At 52.8% G+C, this 13544-nt stretch overlaps 6 protein-coding genes across 6 annotated transcripts; 3 read left to right on the forward strand and 3 right to left on the reverse strand.

Annotated features, from left to right (window-relative positions):
- Positions 1 to 621: 621 nt before the first annotated feature.
- PODANS_5_4810 (uncharacterized protein) lies at positions 622 to 1836 on the reverse strand (the record flags this gene model as incomplete). The annotated part of the gene is made up of 3 exons (XM_001905301.1): positions 622 to 1126; positions 1199 to 1371; positions 1438 to 1836. 3 exons carry the CDS (start codon positions 1834 to 1836, stop codon positions 622 to 624), a joined length of 1077 nt encoding a protein of 358 aa, XP_001905336.1.
- A 2523-nt stretch (positions 1837 to 4359) lies between these two features.
- On the forward strand, positions 4360 to 6886 carry PODANS_5_4820 (uncharacterized protein; the record flags this gene model as incomplete). The annotated part of the gene is made up of 2 exons (XM_001905302.1): positions 4360 to 4721; positions 4783 to 6886. The coding sequence occupies 2 exons, from the start codon at positions 4360 to 4362 to the stop codon at positions 6884 to 6886; spliced, it is 2466 nt and encodes an 821-aa protein (XP_001905337.1).
- Positions 6887 to 7208: 322 nt separating this feature from the next.
- PODANS_5_4830 (uncharacterized protein) lies at positions 7209 to 8276 on the forward strand (the record flags this gene model as incomplete). The annotated part of the gene is made up of 1 exon (XM_001905303.1): positions 7209 to 8276. The coding sequence occupies one exon, from the start codon at positions 7209 to 7211 to the stop codon at positions 8274 to 8276; it is 1068 nt and encodes a 355-aa protein (XP_001905338.1).
- A 246-nt stretch (positions 8277 to 8522) lies between these two features.
- On the forward strand, positions 8523 to 8993 carry PODANS_5_4840 (uncharacterized protein; the record flags this gene model as incomplete). Its single annotated transcript, XM_001905304.1, has 1 exon — positions 8523 to 8993. The coding sequence occupies one exon, from the start codon at positions 8523 to 8525 to the stop codon at positions 8991 to 8993; it is 471 nt and encodes a 156-aa protein (XP_001905339.1).
- An 87-nt stretch (positions 8994 to 9080) lies between these two features.
- Positions 9081 to 10588, reverse strand: PODANS_5_4850 (uncharacterized protein; the record flags this gene model as incomplete). Its single annotated transcript, XM_001905305.1, has 5 exons — positions 9081 to 9156; positions 9228 to 9301; positions 9374 to 10258; positions 10420 to 10464; positions 10535 to 10588. 5 exons carry the CDS (start codon positions 10586 to 10588, stop codon positions 9081 to 9083), a joined length of 1134 nt encoding a protein of 377 aa, XP_001905340.1.
- Positions 10589 to 11093: 505 nt separating this feature from the next.
- On the reverse strand, positions 11094 to 12018 carry PODANS_5_4852 (uncharacterized protein; the record flags this gene model as incomplete). The annotated part of the gene is made up of 2 exons (XM_001905306.1): positions 11094 to 11158; positions 11235 to 12018. 2 exons carry the CDS (start codon positions 12016 to 12018, stop codon positions 11094 to 11096), a joined length of 849 nt encoding a protein of 282 aa, XP_001905341.1.
- Positions 12019 to 13544: the final 1526 nt, after the last annotated feature.

The raw sequence follows: 13544 nt of genomic DNA on the forward strand, positions 1-13544 counted from the left end.
CATAACACGCGTACGAACCGAGACAAAACCGGACCGGGCCGTTTTGCAAGGACCGAGCGTTGGTCTTTCCCTGGGTTTTAGGGCTGCGGAATTCTCAGCATTGGCGACCGTTGGCACACCGTTACAAACGGCTCGTGCTTTAGGGCGAAAGGCAAACTTCAAGTTCCTGAGCACGTTTTGTTCGGAGCATTCCCCGGGTCGTGTCTTGGGCCGATGCCCCGATGGCGACTGCCGGCTGGTCTAGAGCTGGGTGGAAGCTTGCAAGGCATGAGGTCTGAGTGCGATGGAATTTGGGAATGCCGAGGGGGCGCTGTTTGTGCGTTTTACTTGGACTCTTTTCTTGAAACACACCATGAGGCAATGATAATGATTTACGTAAATACCTTTACACTTTGCCGCAGATTTGAGCCAGTCCTTGAAGTGGGTGTCACTTAGGGGCCATGTCGGTTAGGGTTGTAAAGTATCAGAGGCAGGCATCACCAGATCTCTCCTTGTCTCTCAACATCAAGTCAACAAAGCAAAATCACGTTTCATTCTCTCTTCGCCGTTCAACTTTCTAGAACTAATAACTCCCATGATGGTACACCACTCCCTCATCTCCTGCTTCCCGGGGGGGGCCTTTTAGCTGGCAGCAGTCTGGCCGGGCATAGCCTTGATCCCTGTTGTTGAAGACACTCCAGTCAGCTTTTCATCTTCACCAAACATAAAATCATGACAGCAAAACTCACAGTTATCACCGGTATCCTCATTCACAATCTTCTTGATGGTGCACCTGTTCATCGCGGCGACATTCTGCGACTTGAGCGGCCGGCCGTTTTCGCACGCGTTGAACATGCACGAGTGGTCCATGGCTCTCTGGAGGGAGTCGCCCTTCCAGCCGAAGAGGTAGTCGGCGTGGGTGCCGTAGCCCTTGGAGTCGGTGTAGGAGAGGGTGAAGGGGTTGGCGCCGCCAGAGGGCCACATGCTGTTGAACTGAGTCGTGTCCCAGAGGGTCTCGTAGGCGACCTGGGGCATGCGGACGGGGTGGGAGGCGGGGCAGGGGCCGGCATTTTGGAAGGCTTCCTTGCCGGTGTTGTACATGTGTGATTGGTGGTCGGGGGAGTCGACGTTTTTCCCGTCCCAGCAGCTGTTGAAGGGGGGGGGGGTTAGCGGTTGGTTAGGTAGGGGAGAAGGGGGGGGAATAAGGGTGTGGCTTTACGCTGGGAAATGGTGGACTGTCATGATGCCGCCTCTGCAGGGCTTGGTTGGGAAGTCGGAGAGCTCGGGGAAGCGGGTGCCCTTGTTCTCGAGGCATACGAACTTGAGGCCGACGTTGGCGCGGGAGCCGCTGAGGGAGGTGGTGGTTGGGTTGCCGACGACCATGCGGAATCCCTGTAGTCACACGGTTAGTATTGCTCCCTTCCAGGCTCATGTGGCCGGCAAAGGTCTGGTACTTACGGGCGGGAACGACGTGATCTTGACATTGCCGTTCGAGTTGAAGTCCTGCTGGGTGTAATAGACGGTCATACCACCGTTGATGCCGTTGGGCAGGGCTGTGTTCTGCATGATGGGGACACGCTTGTAGGTGCCGTTGGGGTGCTTGAAGAACATGACGGCGGTCCAGTAGTTGGAAAAGTCCTCGCTAAATGTGCAGGTCGTGCAAGTTCCCTGCTCACCAATGTCACCGCTCATCGAGGCGTTGAAGGCATCACCACCGACGATTTGGTGAAGATGAGCTGAAGGAAGCGCGCCAGGCTCAACGAGGGGGTCGAGACGCTGGATGGTCAAGGTCGAGCATCCGAAGCGCAATGCAGCCTGGGAGGGCGCGATGAGCGCAGAAAGAGCGAGCCACTTCATGGTTTTTTTTTCCTTGCCTATTGTCTTTGCCACGAGAAAATAAAACACAAGGAGCAGGAGTAGGGACCGTTGCTGGACAGAACAGAGCCAGAAGAACACCGGTATCCGGGGTACCTCGATGCGGGCATATATACCTACATACACTCGCTCGCCTGGCGAAGCTCTTGCCTCTTTTGCAGTTTCTCTATACTACATTGGTTTTTTTTGAGCCGTGTCGTGCCGTGATAAGAGGTGCCGTCCTCTGGTATATCCAGGATCGTCTATTAGATGCTAAATTCTGTATTTGCCCGTTCATCTATTTAAAATGCGGGGGTGACAGTGCCCTTGACCCTTGACAACCGCGCCGGCAATTCAACCCATACCAATCAACGACGCCTCAACTCCAGAAACACTATCCGGGTTCCGAACCTGGAGGTGTGTTCATCACTCCGCCGGCCAGTGAGGTGAGTGATGGAAAGGGTGTTGAAGCCCAATTTGATCTACCACGTTGCTGTCGTCGGCTTTTGCCACGGCACAGCCAACTCCTTTTTGGGCGACTGACATCTGCCGATGGTGTTGCCCTTCAAGGAAGAGGTCTTGTTATAGCAGCTTCGGACCAACCGAGAGCCGTGGCGGACGAGATGTTTATATTTTCTTTGATCATGCTGTTTGTTTCGATTGGTTGTCGTTTCCTGCGTGTCGCTACCGTGATCATGATCCGGGACGGCTGCCAAGCTTTTCCCTGAACCCAGATACTGGGCAGGTTTTTGTGTCGTGGTCGGCAAAAGCAGAGATGGGTTTATGGGGGCTTTAAGCTTTTTGCTTGATCAGCGTGGCTGTTGGCCTGCAGAGTAATACGGCCAGACCGTTGAGCGATCTTTTTACTGATGGATCTTGGCTGGACTCGACAGGATGCATGCAATCTCGCCATAGTTATTTATTTGTAATTCGTTGTGCTTTGGCACCCGATTGGCAGGTAGGTAAGGTAGGCACTCTTTCTCTTCAAGGCTGGCGGCTTCTTTGTTCATCAACCTTTCTTACGGTAAATCAAGACCAACCATGTTGCCCCCGTGAGAGTGCACGGTCCAAACAAGTTGTGTTTTGTTTTTGTTGTTTTAGTCAGGGGTTCAGGGGTAACAATAGCATCATGTACTTGTAAAGTTGTACATGCTCTCAAGACGATGGGTTGACGGTAAATCAGGCCTACTTGCCTCTAGACATGGATGAGTAGGGCATGAGGTTTGCATTTTTGCTCTGGATAAAGTCCAGCCTTCGCTGCTTCGATGTATTTCACAAGTCGCAAGCGAGCGATATTCGATGCCTTGACACATGTGAAAACTGCAAAGACCTTCCAACACTCACCGATATCAATCATTGATTCCAAGTGTGTCTGTCATACGGTCAACACACGTTGTGGGGGCGAATCAGAGCAATTTTCAAGGCAGATGCCGGCTGGCAGACTGTCGACTGGATTGATTGTTAAGCACCCAATTGATCACATTTGAAAACAGAATTATTCAAGCTGTAATCAGCAAAACTAAGACAGATACGGCCAACACTTCCTGACTCTGTTCGCGGCAGGCAAAACAGGTGGAGAGGAAGAGGAGACTCACCAGCGATAAGATATGGATTATGGAAATGCTGGAAGGCGGGGAGATAAGCAACTTTTTTGACATCGTGAAAGGAGCGGGCGGCCAAGAAGTGGGAGAGGAGACCCCGCATTGCACCACATCCCGGTTTCTTTGCCCATTTCGGACCTTATCTCTTCACTTGGTGCTCGAATTATCGAATGGCCTAGTCACAAGTTCACGACACCGATAGGACATGTTTCCCCGTGTCTTTTTCTTTTCCACACCGATCCGGGCATCGCTGGGGCCGAGTGACGTTGGTTCGGGAAGCTGGATGCCGAGCGAGCGCAACCGAGCTCGGATTTCGGGCCTGCGATATGGGCTTTGGTGATGCTGTCTCCAACGACCCCACTGCCAACGACATTCCCGGATGACACCCAGGACTCACGTCAGATACCACCTCAGGCAGTCAACGGTGTATCTTCAATGCTATCGAGTGTTTATTTGTCGAATGATGATTTCTTTCTCCGTTCTGTCGGCCGAGTATGCTAATTGCCGGCGCAGAGGTTCATGTGGATTGCCACGCTGGATCGCGACTTTAGTGAAAGGCTTCTTTGCGTAGCCAGGTCGCTAACGTGGGGTTGGGACCAACCGTCGCTATGCAGTCAGCCACTCAACGGTGAGCATCCTTGATGTGCGGGGCTATGTTCCTGCAGCAGGGGTCTTTGAAGGCTGCCAACCACCATGCTTCTATTGGAGGATTCCGGGTGGATGTAAGGGACGATATCTGGGAGAGCTCCGATAAGAGCTTCAGTCAATTGGGGTTACGATGGATATGGCCATGACGGATCTGGGTGGGAGAGGGTGAGAAAGATATCATAAAAGGTGTCTTCCCCGGTCGTGACCAGCATGGGATTTTGTCCCTAGACCTTCAAGCTCCTTTCAGTCTTTCTGCCCACCGGAGAAAGCATCAATCATGGGTTTCTTCGACAGCCTGAGCCCTCGGGCCGTGGCTACCTCTGCCCTCCTCCTCACCTCCTTCGCCCAAGATGCCCTCGCTCGCCCCAACCCCGACCCCAAGGCTCCTTGGGTGAAGAACACTGGCTTGGGCAAGAAGAAGATGGCCAACCACCTCAAACGTGCCATCATGGGCGACAGGAGAGCTGTCGAGACGCCCTTCTGCTCCGAGACATTGGCCACCGAGATCAAGGCCCCCAAGCCGAACGTTTGGGGCCCTCTGGTGGACGTCGAGGTTGCTTCTGTTGTTGAGTGGCTTTTCGCCCAGGCCGATCTCAACCTGACCGTCACGGAAGAAGCGGGTGGATGGGATAACACCATGTAAGAACCGACTGCGCTACAGCAAGCTGGTGGTGGTTCGTACTGACACATATCTGCGCAGTCAACTTGTCGAAGCCATGTGGCCAAACAAGACTGATGTTCTTGCCTTCGTGGATGGCGATGGCCCTGCGCCGACCAAGTACGCCCACGTTGTTCTCAACAACCGTGCGACGGAAACCCCCCATTACGCTGATATCATCGTTGGACCCTTGCCCCTTGACAATGCTACTGCCAAGTGGGAGCCCCTCGAGTATCCCTACACGAAACAGAACGGTGGCAAGGTGCGCAACCTCGATGCCGATTCCGACCGCCTCTACTCGGAGTGGCTCTTCAAGATCGGTGCCTCTGTCGCCGACATCACGCTCGATCTCTGGAACGGCACGGCCATGGGCTTGGAGAACGACACCCTCTCCATCTGGGGCATTGACCCTCTCTGGCAGGATGACGGCGAAATCATCCGCTGGGACACCTTCTGGAACATCCCTACTGGCGACTTTGATGACATGACTCTCTTTCCTCTTGGCCTCTACTTCAGTAGCGAAGTCAGCGGCAGAGACCCCAGCAAGTGGGAGCTTCGTGGGTGGCTGTACAACAGCGTTTTCTATGCCACTACTGAGGAGTTCCGTGCTGCCTACTGGTCTGAGGACTTCGTCAAGAACGGGCCCAACGTCGATGGCGACTGGGCTAGAACTGACAAGAACGGAGAAACCCCTGAGATGGACAAGGCCCAGGGCCCCGTCATTGTTGCTCCCGCTGGCGCTCGTTTTGCCGTTGACCACAAGGAGAAGTACGTCGAGTGGATGGACTGGAGCTTCTATGTCGGCTTCAACCGCGACACTGGTCCTGGTCTTTTCGACATCCGCTATAAGGGCGAGAGACTCGTCTATGAGCTGTCCCTCCAGGAGGCTTTGGCTCACTATGCTGGCAACGACCCCATGAACTCCGGCACCGCTTACCTCGACAGCTTCTACGGCTTCGGTCCTTATACCTTTGAGCTTGTCAAGGGATACGACTGCCCTGCCTACGCCACTTATATGAACACCTCGTTCTACGTCAATGAGGAGACTCGCACCCACATCGACAGCCTCTGCTTGTTCGAGTACGTGGCCGACTACCCGATGCAGAGACACACCACCTCGGACTACGTCTCGGTCACCAAGAACACCTACTTTGTGATCAGATCCATTGCCACCATTGGCAACTACGATTACCAGCAGTCCTTCTCCTTCTTCATGGATGGTTCTTTCGCCGTCGAGGTTCGCGCTTCTGGCTACATCCAGAGCGCCTACTTTGCTGGCAATGAGGACTACGGCTTCAAGATCCACGACAACCTCAGTGGTTCCATGCACGATCACGTTCTCAACTTCAAGGCCGATTTCGATGTTCTGGGCACCAACAACTCCATCGAGCTCATGAGCATGGTCCCAGTTTCCAGGTCCTACCCCTGGTCTGCTGGGAAGGTCCGCAACACCATGGCCCTTGAGCGCAAGTTCATCGAGACCGAGGATGAGTCCCGCTTCAACTGGGGCCCCAACTCGGCCACTCAGGTCTTGATCGTCAACGAGAACGAGAGGAACAAGCACGGTGAGATGCGCGGCTACCGTGTGCTCCCTTACATGGGCACTGCTCACTTGACTGTCCAGAACAGCACCAACTTGGGCGTCGCTGCTCAGTGGGCCAACCACGACGTCCAGATCACCAAGTACAAGGATTCTGAGCAGAAGGCTTACCACGCCTTCAACACGCAGGATGTCCATGATCCTCCCGTCAACTTTGACAAGTACTTTGATGGAGAATCCGTCCGCAACGAGGACATTGTCCTGTGGCTGAACCTGGGCATGCACCACGTCCCCCACACGGGTGATCTCCCCAACACGGTGCAGACCACTGCCCACTCAGGCATCCAGTTCATGCCGTCCAACTACTTTGACATTGACCAGAGCAGACGCACTGTCAACCAGGTCCGCATCAACTACTTCAACGGCAGCGCCGAGGTGGAGGAGTTTGGCCAGTTCAAGGTCGGCAGCTCCGAGGGCACTTGCAGCACCTGCAAGCTCAACTACACTCCTCTGGAGCCCGAGCACCAGGGCTACAAGGGCGATGTTGTCATTCGCAAGTTCCCCTTTGACCCCAACAACCCGTTCTATGCCACTTCTGGCATCTAAGATGGGAGTGATGATCTGACATGATTATGATTTATGCGGAGATGAATGCCAGGGAAGTTGGTAGTTGATAGAGATACCTTATGATTAGATGTAGATGGCTGGCATGTTCAGGGCATGATGTAATGTGGTGGATGGTGTTTGTATGCTTTGGATAGTGCTTTGATGAATACAAATGAAGAAGAATTTGAATATCTGTATCATGTGTCTTGGGCTGCTTTGTGAAAAGTGAGGAAATACCTTGACTCCGGTGTGCTAGCTGCAAAAAAGGTTATGTACTTGAGATGTGGATCTCGCAATTGCATAAAGCGCACAATTCCAACTTATGCAATGCGCCCAGGCCATATCTCGGGCTGACACACCCCACACAGCACTTGGGCACCACCTGTTCAACCTCAGCTCACTCGTGACTCCCGCCCTCAACTGCTCAGATACACAAACGCAAATTATTCCGAATCTAAAACCGTTATCCATCACACCACCATTTACCTGCTCAATTTCACCATCGTTCACCTCAGCCATGACCCAGATCACTCGCCATCATAGCTTCCCCACCCGCGCACCTTCCAGTCAAGCCACGGATGTTGAAGATTTGATCCAAGTCGAGCCTATACCTATCGGAGATGACCCGCTTCCTCCTTACTCTCTCAACAATGATCACCCATCTTCCCGTGACACTGCCCTGCCTCGGTCCGACCCAAAAGCCCCTCAAGTGTCCGTCCAGCCACCACGAGAAGAGGTCTACAACGGTCCACCCCGGCTGCATATCCTCGCGGCTGCCTGGGGAGGCGTGATTGTGACGCCTACTATCAAATCCCTCATCCGGACCAGTCCTCCACCTCCTCATGGCGTTGGCTGTCAGATTCTACAGCTCGAGATGCGCAATATGCACAGTCTCCTCCAGCCAGACCCAGCTTCCGGCACCTACAAGGTTTTGAGTCTCGTATACCGATACGATGGCGACGAATATCCGACCGTTATGAATCTGCCCGAGACGATTCGCCCATCCCTTATCACCATCGCCAAACCCTCTGCCGTATCGCAACTCGGTGGTGCCAACATTGGCAACGGTGGCTACCGAGCTACCATAACACAGCCGTGGCGGTCCATCACCTCATCCTCGTCTTCATCAGGTCCTAAGGTGGAGATTTTGGCTGTCTTTTACGGCAAGAAGCGCATCGAACATCCGGCCGTGCTGGAGGAGCTAGCAAACTACTTTGAGGGCCGTACGAGGCAGATACGGATGACCAACACATTCTTCCGCGGCGACACGTGGCCGTACACGATAAAATCCTGGACCGTGTACTTTCGCTTTGTGGGTTCCAGGGCGGGCGTGCAGGTGGTTACGGGGTGGGAAAATCAGGCTCTTGAGCAACCGTGGACTCGAGACTGATGACACTGTCCCACCCCACAGATGGAGTTGATGCCTTGTGTATCCGGCAGTAATGGGTAGGTTTGCTTGTTTGTGTCACTGGGCTTCGATTTGTGTCAAGACTCCTTGGAGAGGATGACGTGGGTAGGGGCAAACATGTCATGCCTCTCTCTACCCGTTTGATTCCAGCGGTATAAGTGGATTGAATACTTGGAAACATGGATGAATGATTTCTTGAGAAGCCAGTCTCACACGTAATCTGGCAGGATGGCATTATCAGTGTTCACTTTGGTTTTGTTGTTTCTCTTTTCCAGTCAGGCAAACGCACAGCATAGAAGATGGGAGCCATCGACGTTTTACAAAGCCACCCGTCCACCGCTTACTATACCGTATTATAACAAGACCTACGCTTGCTTTCTGGCGACAGCAGAGGCAACAACGACATCAACAAAAATACCAGCAACAAGAGTCTCGGTCATTCCCATCGATCCTATCTGGACAACCCTTCCGATTGCGAGCTTGACAGGTGATCCTTTTTGCATCAACGAAGCGGCACCTCATGAAGGGATCGGGAATCATTGCGTTTGTCAGAACGGGGAGACTTTGAGCGTTATTCCGTTCGCGACGGGGGGTAATGTTTCGGATTATCAACCCTGCGCCTACACGACCGTCTACCCGGATACAACAACATCAACCCTCAGCCAGACTCTGATCACTTGTACAATGAGTATTCTATAGATGAAGGATGGCGAGGGGAGGATTGTTGGGAATCGGGAATCTGTATTATTATTCTTTTCTTTCATGTTCACATCAGAAAAACATAGTCTACAGATGATAATCTCTCTGGCTGGTCACCTTTGGCCCTCTTCGGCCCCATACCTCCTCGATGTTCATGTCTTCCCTGCCGCTGTGTTGGTCTGTTAGCAACCGTCTTTCTATCTATTTGACCGCCATGAAGGGAAAGAGACCTACTCATCCTTGAGGTTGATATATGGCTCCGTTACCCCTTTTGCCGTGTCGGGGTTTCTGAAGATGACGTTTTTGGTCTGTTGTAATCACTTTTGCGTCAGTCACATGCTCCCACATTTTTCCTTTTTGCTGTGTCGAAAAAGACTCACCAGCCCCAAAGTAAGATGAATCCCAGCCGGCGCAACCTCCAACTGTTCCTCCGCCTCTTCCCCCCTGATCAAAGCAGTGATGTTCCTCGCAGCAACACCAGCCTGCACCATCCCCGGCTTTGCGGCCTTGTGAGCCCCGCAGTCGTTGATATCACCCACGGCGAAGAGGTTTTCCCACGGGCCACCGTCGATCTGCATTGTTGGTTTGACTTTGACGAATCCATTCTTTTTGTTGATCACATCATTTCCAAGTGAGGATCGCAACCACTGGTTATTTGGCGTTTGGCCCGTCGCGGTGATGACGAAATCAGCGGTTAGGGTCCGCCCGTCTTGGAGGTGGACGTCTGTTGGTTGAGCTGTGAGGGGGAAGCCACGCTCAGGGATGACGACCCTGCTTTCGGTGATGAGGTTGACGCCTAATTCAGCAAAGCGAGACTTGATTAAGTCGGAGAGGGACGGGTGGTAGGCTGGCATTAGGTTATGTCGGGAGTGGATCAGGGTTATGGGTTTGTGGGGGTAGATTTCTTTGAGATCGCACGCCATCTGGACTCCTACTGCGCCGCCGCCGATGATGATGATGGAGGGGGCGGTACGGAGGGAGGATTGGTAGGATTGGAAGAAGGTGATGGCGCGGGGTTTGGTGTTGTGGGGGATCGTGCCGGGGGGAGAGAGGTTGGTGCCGGTGGCGGCGATGAGGTGGGTGAAGGGGACGGTGGTGGAGCCTTGAAAGGGGGTGTCGAGGTGGAGGGTGGAGGTGGTGGGGGAGAGGGAGAGGGCTTTGGCTTGGATGACCTCGTGGCGGGAGGGGTCGGGGGAGAGGGAGAAGGTGGTGGTGTAGGGGATTAGGCATTTGTGTTCGTGGGAGGGGAGGATGGCGAAGCGAGGCTGGGAGGGAGGGTTAGCTGGGGAGAGGAAAGGGGGGTGGGAATGGGTGAGGCACGTACAAAGGCGAATAGATGGTGGAAGTGGGTGTGGGGTTCGATGAGGAGGACCTTTAGAAATGTTAGTAATAGGGTCGTCGCAACTAGAGATAGGGTTGTCCTTACACGGTGAGAGGAGGGAAGGAGGTTGGCTAGTTCTTTTGCCGTTGCCTGGTCAAAACAAAAGGGGGAGGTCAGCGATGGTGCCCCTGAATGGACCCTAACCCTGAACAAAACTGACCACTCCGACGTAGGAGCCGCCGACAACGACAACATTCTTAAACGCTTGTGTCATGTTTGCTGTGCTTTATTTCAAAGTCTTGATTGTTTTCTCGACTTTGTAAGAGAAAAAAGCTGACGATCTGTGCGATGTTGTTTCAGGATGTGGCTGTGGATTTGATGCAAGTGGACCTGGGAAGCTGTGGGCTAATAATCTGATTGAATCTTTTAGTCTGAAAGTTGGGACAGTCGCGAGGAAGTATCAATTTTATGGAAACGAGCTCAAGCTAGGATTCTACTCTATTATTAAAATACGGCCTGCGCTTTCAAGCATTGATCCCTTCCTTCAAGTCTCATGATGGACTGCGGCAAACAAGGGTGGGGACCGGCTTCGGCTTCGGGTTTATCATGGGTTAACTATTCACCGCAACAAAGTCCTCCAGTCAACGTTTGTTTCTCATAACTAGCAATTGAGTCAAGATTTTGCAACTACATTCTTGTAAAATAGCTGCCGTTCCATCAGACGTCCCTCCTTGACTCATGGACCCATTATGTTGCCCGGCCCCCCGCTGACAGGAGACTCAGCGGCCGCCATTCCTGTGGTGTTCTGGGTTGTAATAAATGTTTTCCTCACTGGCCGCTTCGACTGAAACGTATGTGTTAGGAATGTCCTCGAGTCATTGTAGTCATTGCAGGATTAAGGAGGTTGGGGGGGCACCTACGTGGTATTCCCTTTTGGGTGTGCGGCCAAAACTTCTTCTTGATTATCTGCTCGGCAATCGAAATGTCCTTCATGGCTTGATCCTTTTTGAACTTCTCGAACTCCTCCTCTTCAGTGCAGTTGCTGTTTTGGCCCTGCTCACTTTCAACGTCCTCCTCAACGTGGTAACCCTCGTGTCTCACGGATCCGTACGCGTTAGCGATGCTAACGAATTGAGCCGGCTTGGGACTCGGCCTGTGGCGATAGTGATTGATCTGGTTCTCACAGACTATGGTAGGATCCCGGTGTCCTCCGCATGAAGGTGAGCCGTTGCAATAGGTGTCCCAACCAAAGACAAACGATTGAGACCTCTCTGGCATGTAATAGATATGGCCTGCGGGGGAGGGGGCTCTGTAGTCATCCATACCCTCAATCATCTTTTTGGCGGCCTGGTTGAGCATGGCGGCTGAGCAGGCCTTTTGATAATATCCCAGGTTGCAGAGCCAGCCCACGACGTTCTCTCCATCTGGATGGTCTGTTTTGCAAATGGCCTTGCCGCCCAGTTCCCAAATGAGGTAACGATCGTCGCACCAGTCTTGGAGGCATTTGTGAACATGGCGGACCCTGGTGAGGTTGATGTGATGTCCAGAGTGAACTGGATTCCATGAGGGAAAGGACTGGACCTTTGGGTCATCGGCAGGTCTGGGCACCGATGGAGGCAACGGATCATCTGGGGAGGCAGTAACTCCTCCAAAGAGAGATGTAACCGCGGCTAAAAGCCATGAACCAGGCAAGGAGTACTTCATTGAGACGCGGTCGTGAGAGTGATGTGGTGTTTTGAGCGAGGGAAAATAATCCAGCTCAAAAGTAGCACAGAAGGTAAAAGCTTTTCTCGACGGTATTAGAGTTTCGAATTCAGACCAGGTGTCCTGATCCGAGAGCACAATCTGTGATAGCTTAAGGTGTGGTCACGCCGCCATGGCTTTTGTGTGTATCGGCTTTTAGCTGATAAAGTTGACGCCGTTGGACTCATGCCGTATATCATGGCTTGCCTGCTTTTTGCAGGCCGGGAGGCACGACTTGGGCTTTTCTACCTTCTCTTCTTTTCTTTCTCCCAACTCCCGGTGTTCAAATGCGAGCTGGCCAGTCTTGCAACATTACTGCTCCCGCTTGACTTGACGGCTTCGACAAATCCCAAACATGAAGCTGTGGGTAGTGTGGTTCGGTATTCTCTGCAGCACTCTTGCAGGCGCAGTTCCCAGCTCACTGCAGACTCGGCTCGTCACTCGACAAAATCCGCCTGCGACCCAGCCAGCTGGGCCTCCCAAGGCTAAGCAGCCCCTCAAGAGCAGATGCAACAACGAGTGCTTGGAAAAGACCTATGTTCAAGTTGGGTGTTCTCACGCTCATGACTGGATGTGTCTTTGTGTGTATGTGATCAACACATCTCTCAAGCATCGATTCAAAGCTTACAACTTACCAACCCTTAGTGAATTTGATGGGGGACAATGGGACATCGCGAACGCTGTTCAGCAGTGCTTTCTAGACAATTGCTTGGATGCCGAAGACAGGTAAGCCCCTGACTATTTCCGCCGTGAATCGACCAAAAGCTGATGCATTTCTAGGATGTCCTGGCGAGGGATCACCAACAGTCATTGTGGGCGAGACATGAAGTCTCTATCGAAGCTCGACGTGTGGGGAATTCTGAGAAGTAAGCAAGAAAGCGAAATGGACGAATAGATGGAGATAACTAGAAACCTGGAATAGAGAGCCGTGGGTGGAATGCATAAATACCTAGTAAATTCTTTGTTTTTGTTCACCAGTGGTGTATTCTTCCACTGCACCACTTCCAGTAGCCGTTGCCCCTGAGCAGCCTACCCCCAGGTTGTCTGCATGTATGTGAAGCTTCAGAGAACTGAGATTCATGTTCCTGTTCCTGTTTCTGCTCCTGTTTCTGTTGAACTGTCTAGGTTCAATGAGTTCCGCTTGTGGATCTCCAGGCCAACCGGCGGCAGCTGCTGAACGAAAATGGTGAAGCACTCGGTTGGAACCGTTTTAGCGGTGACTTCCTCTTCGTATCTCACGAGGCGTCGATTTTCCCTCTTCATGGTGGCGTTACGGGCCCGGGGTGGCGGCATGAAGCGAAAAGTTTAGATCACCGCACCCGAGGAGGACTTATCCGGCCGGGCGGTCACACGGTGCTTTACTTCTCTGACTTCCTTTCCCATCCTTTTCTTCTGTTCCCATCCTCGCCTCTTCTGATCTGGCCTGACCAAGGCAACAGCCTCCTATCGTACTCGCCGATCATCCTCTCGACTACGATGCTGGCCTC

This window comes from Podospora anserina, chromosome 5, assembly GCF_000226545.1.
Source record: "Podospora anserina S mat+ genomic DNA chromosome 5, supercontig 5".
NCBI lineage: Eukaryota > Fungi > Ascomycota > Sordariomycetes > Sordariales > Podosporaceae > Podospora > Podospora anserina.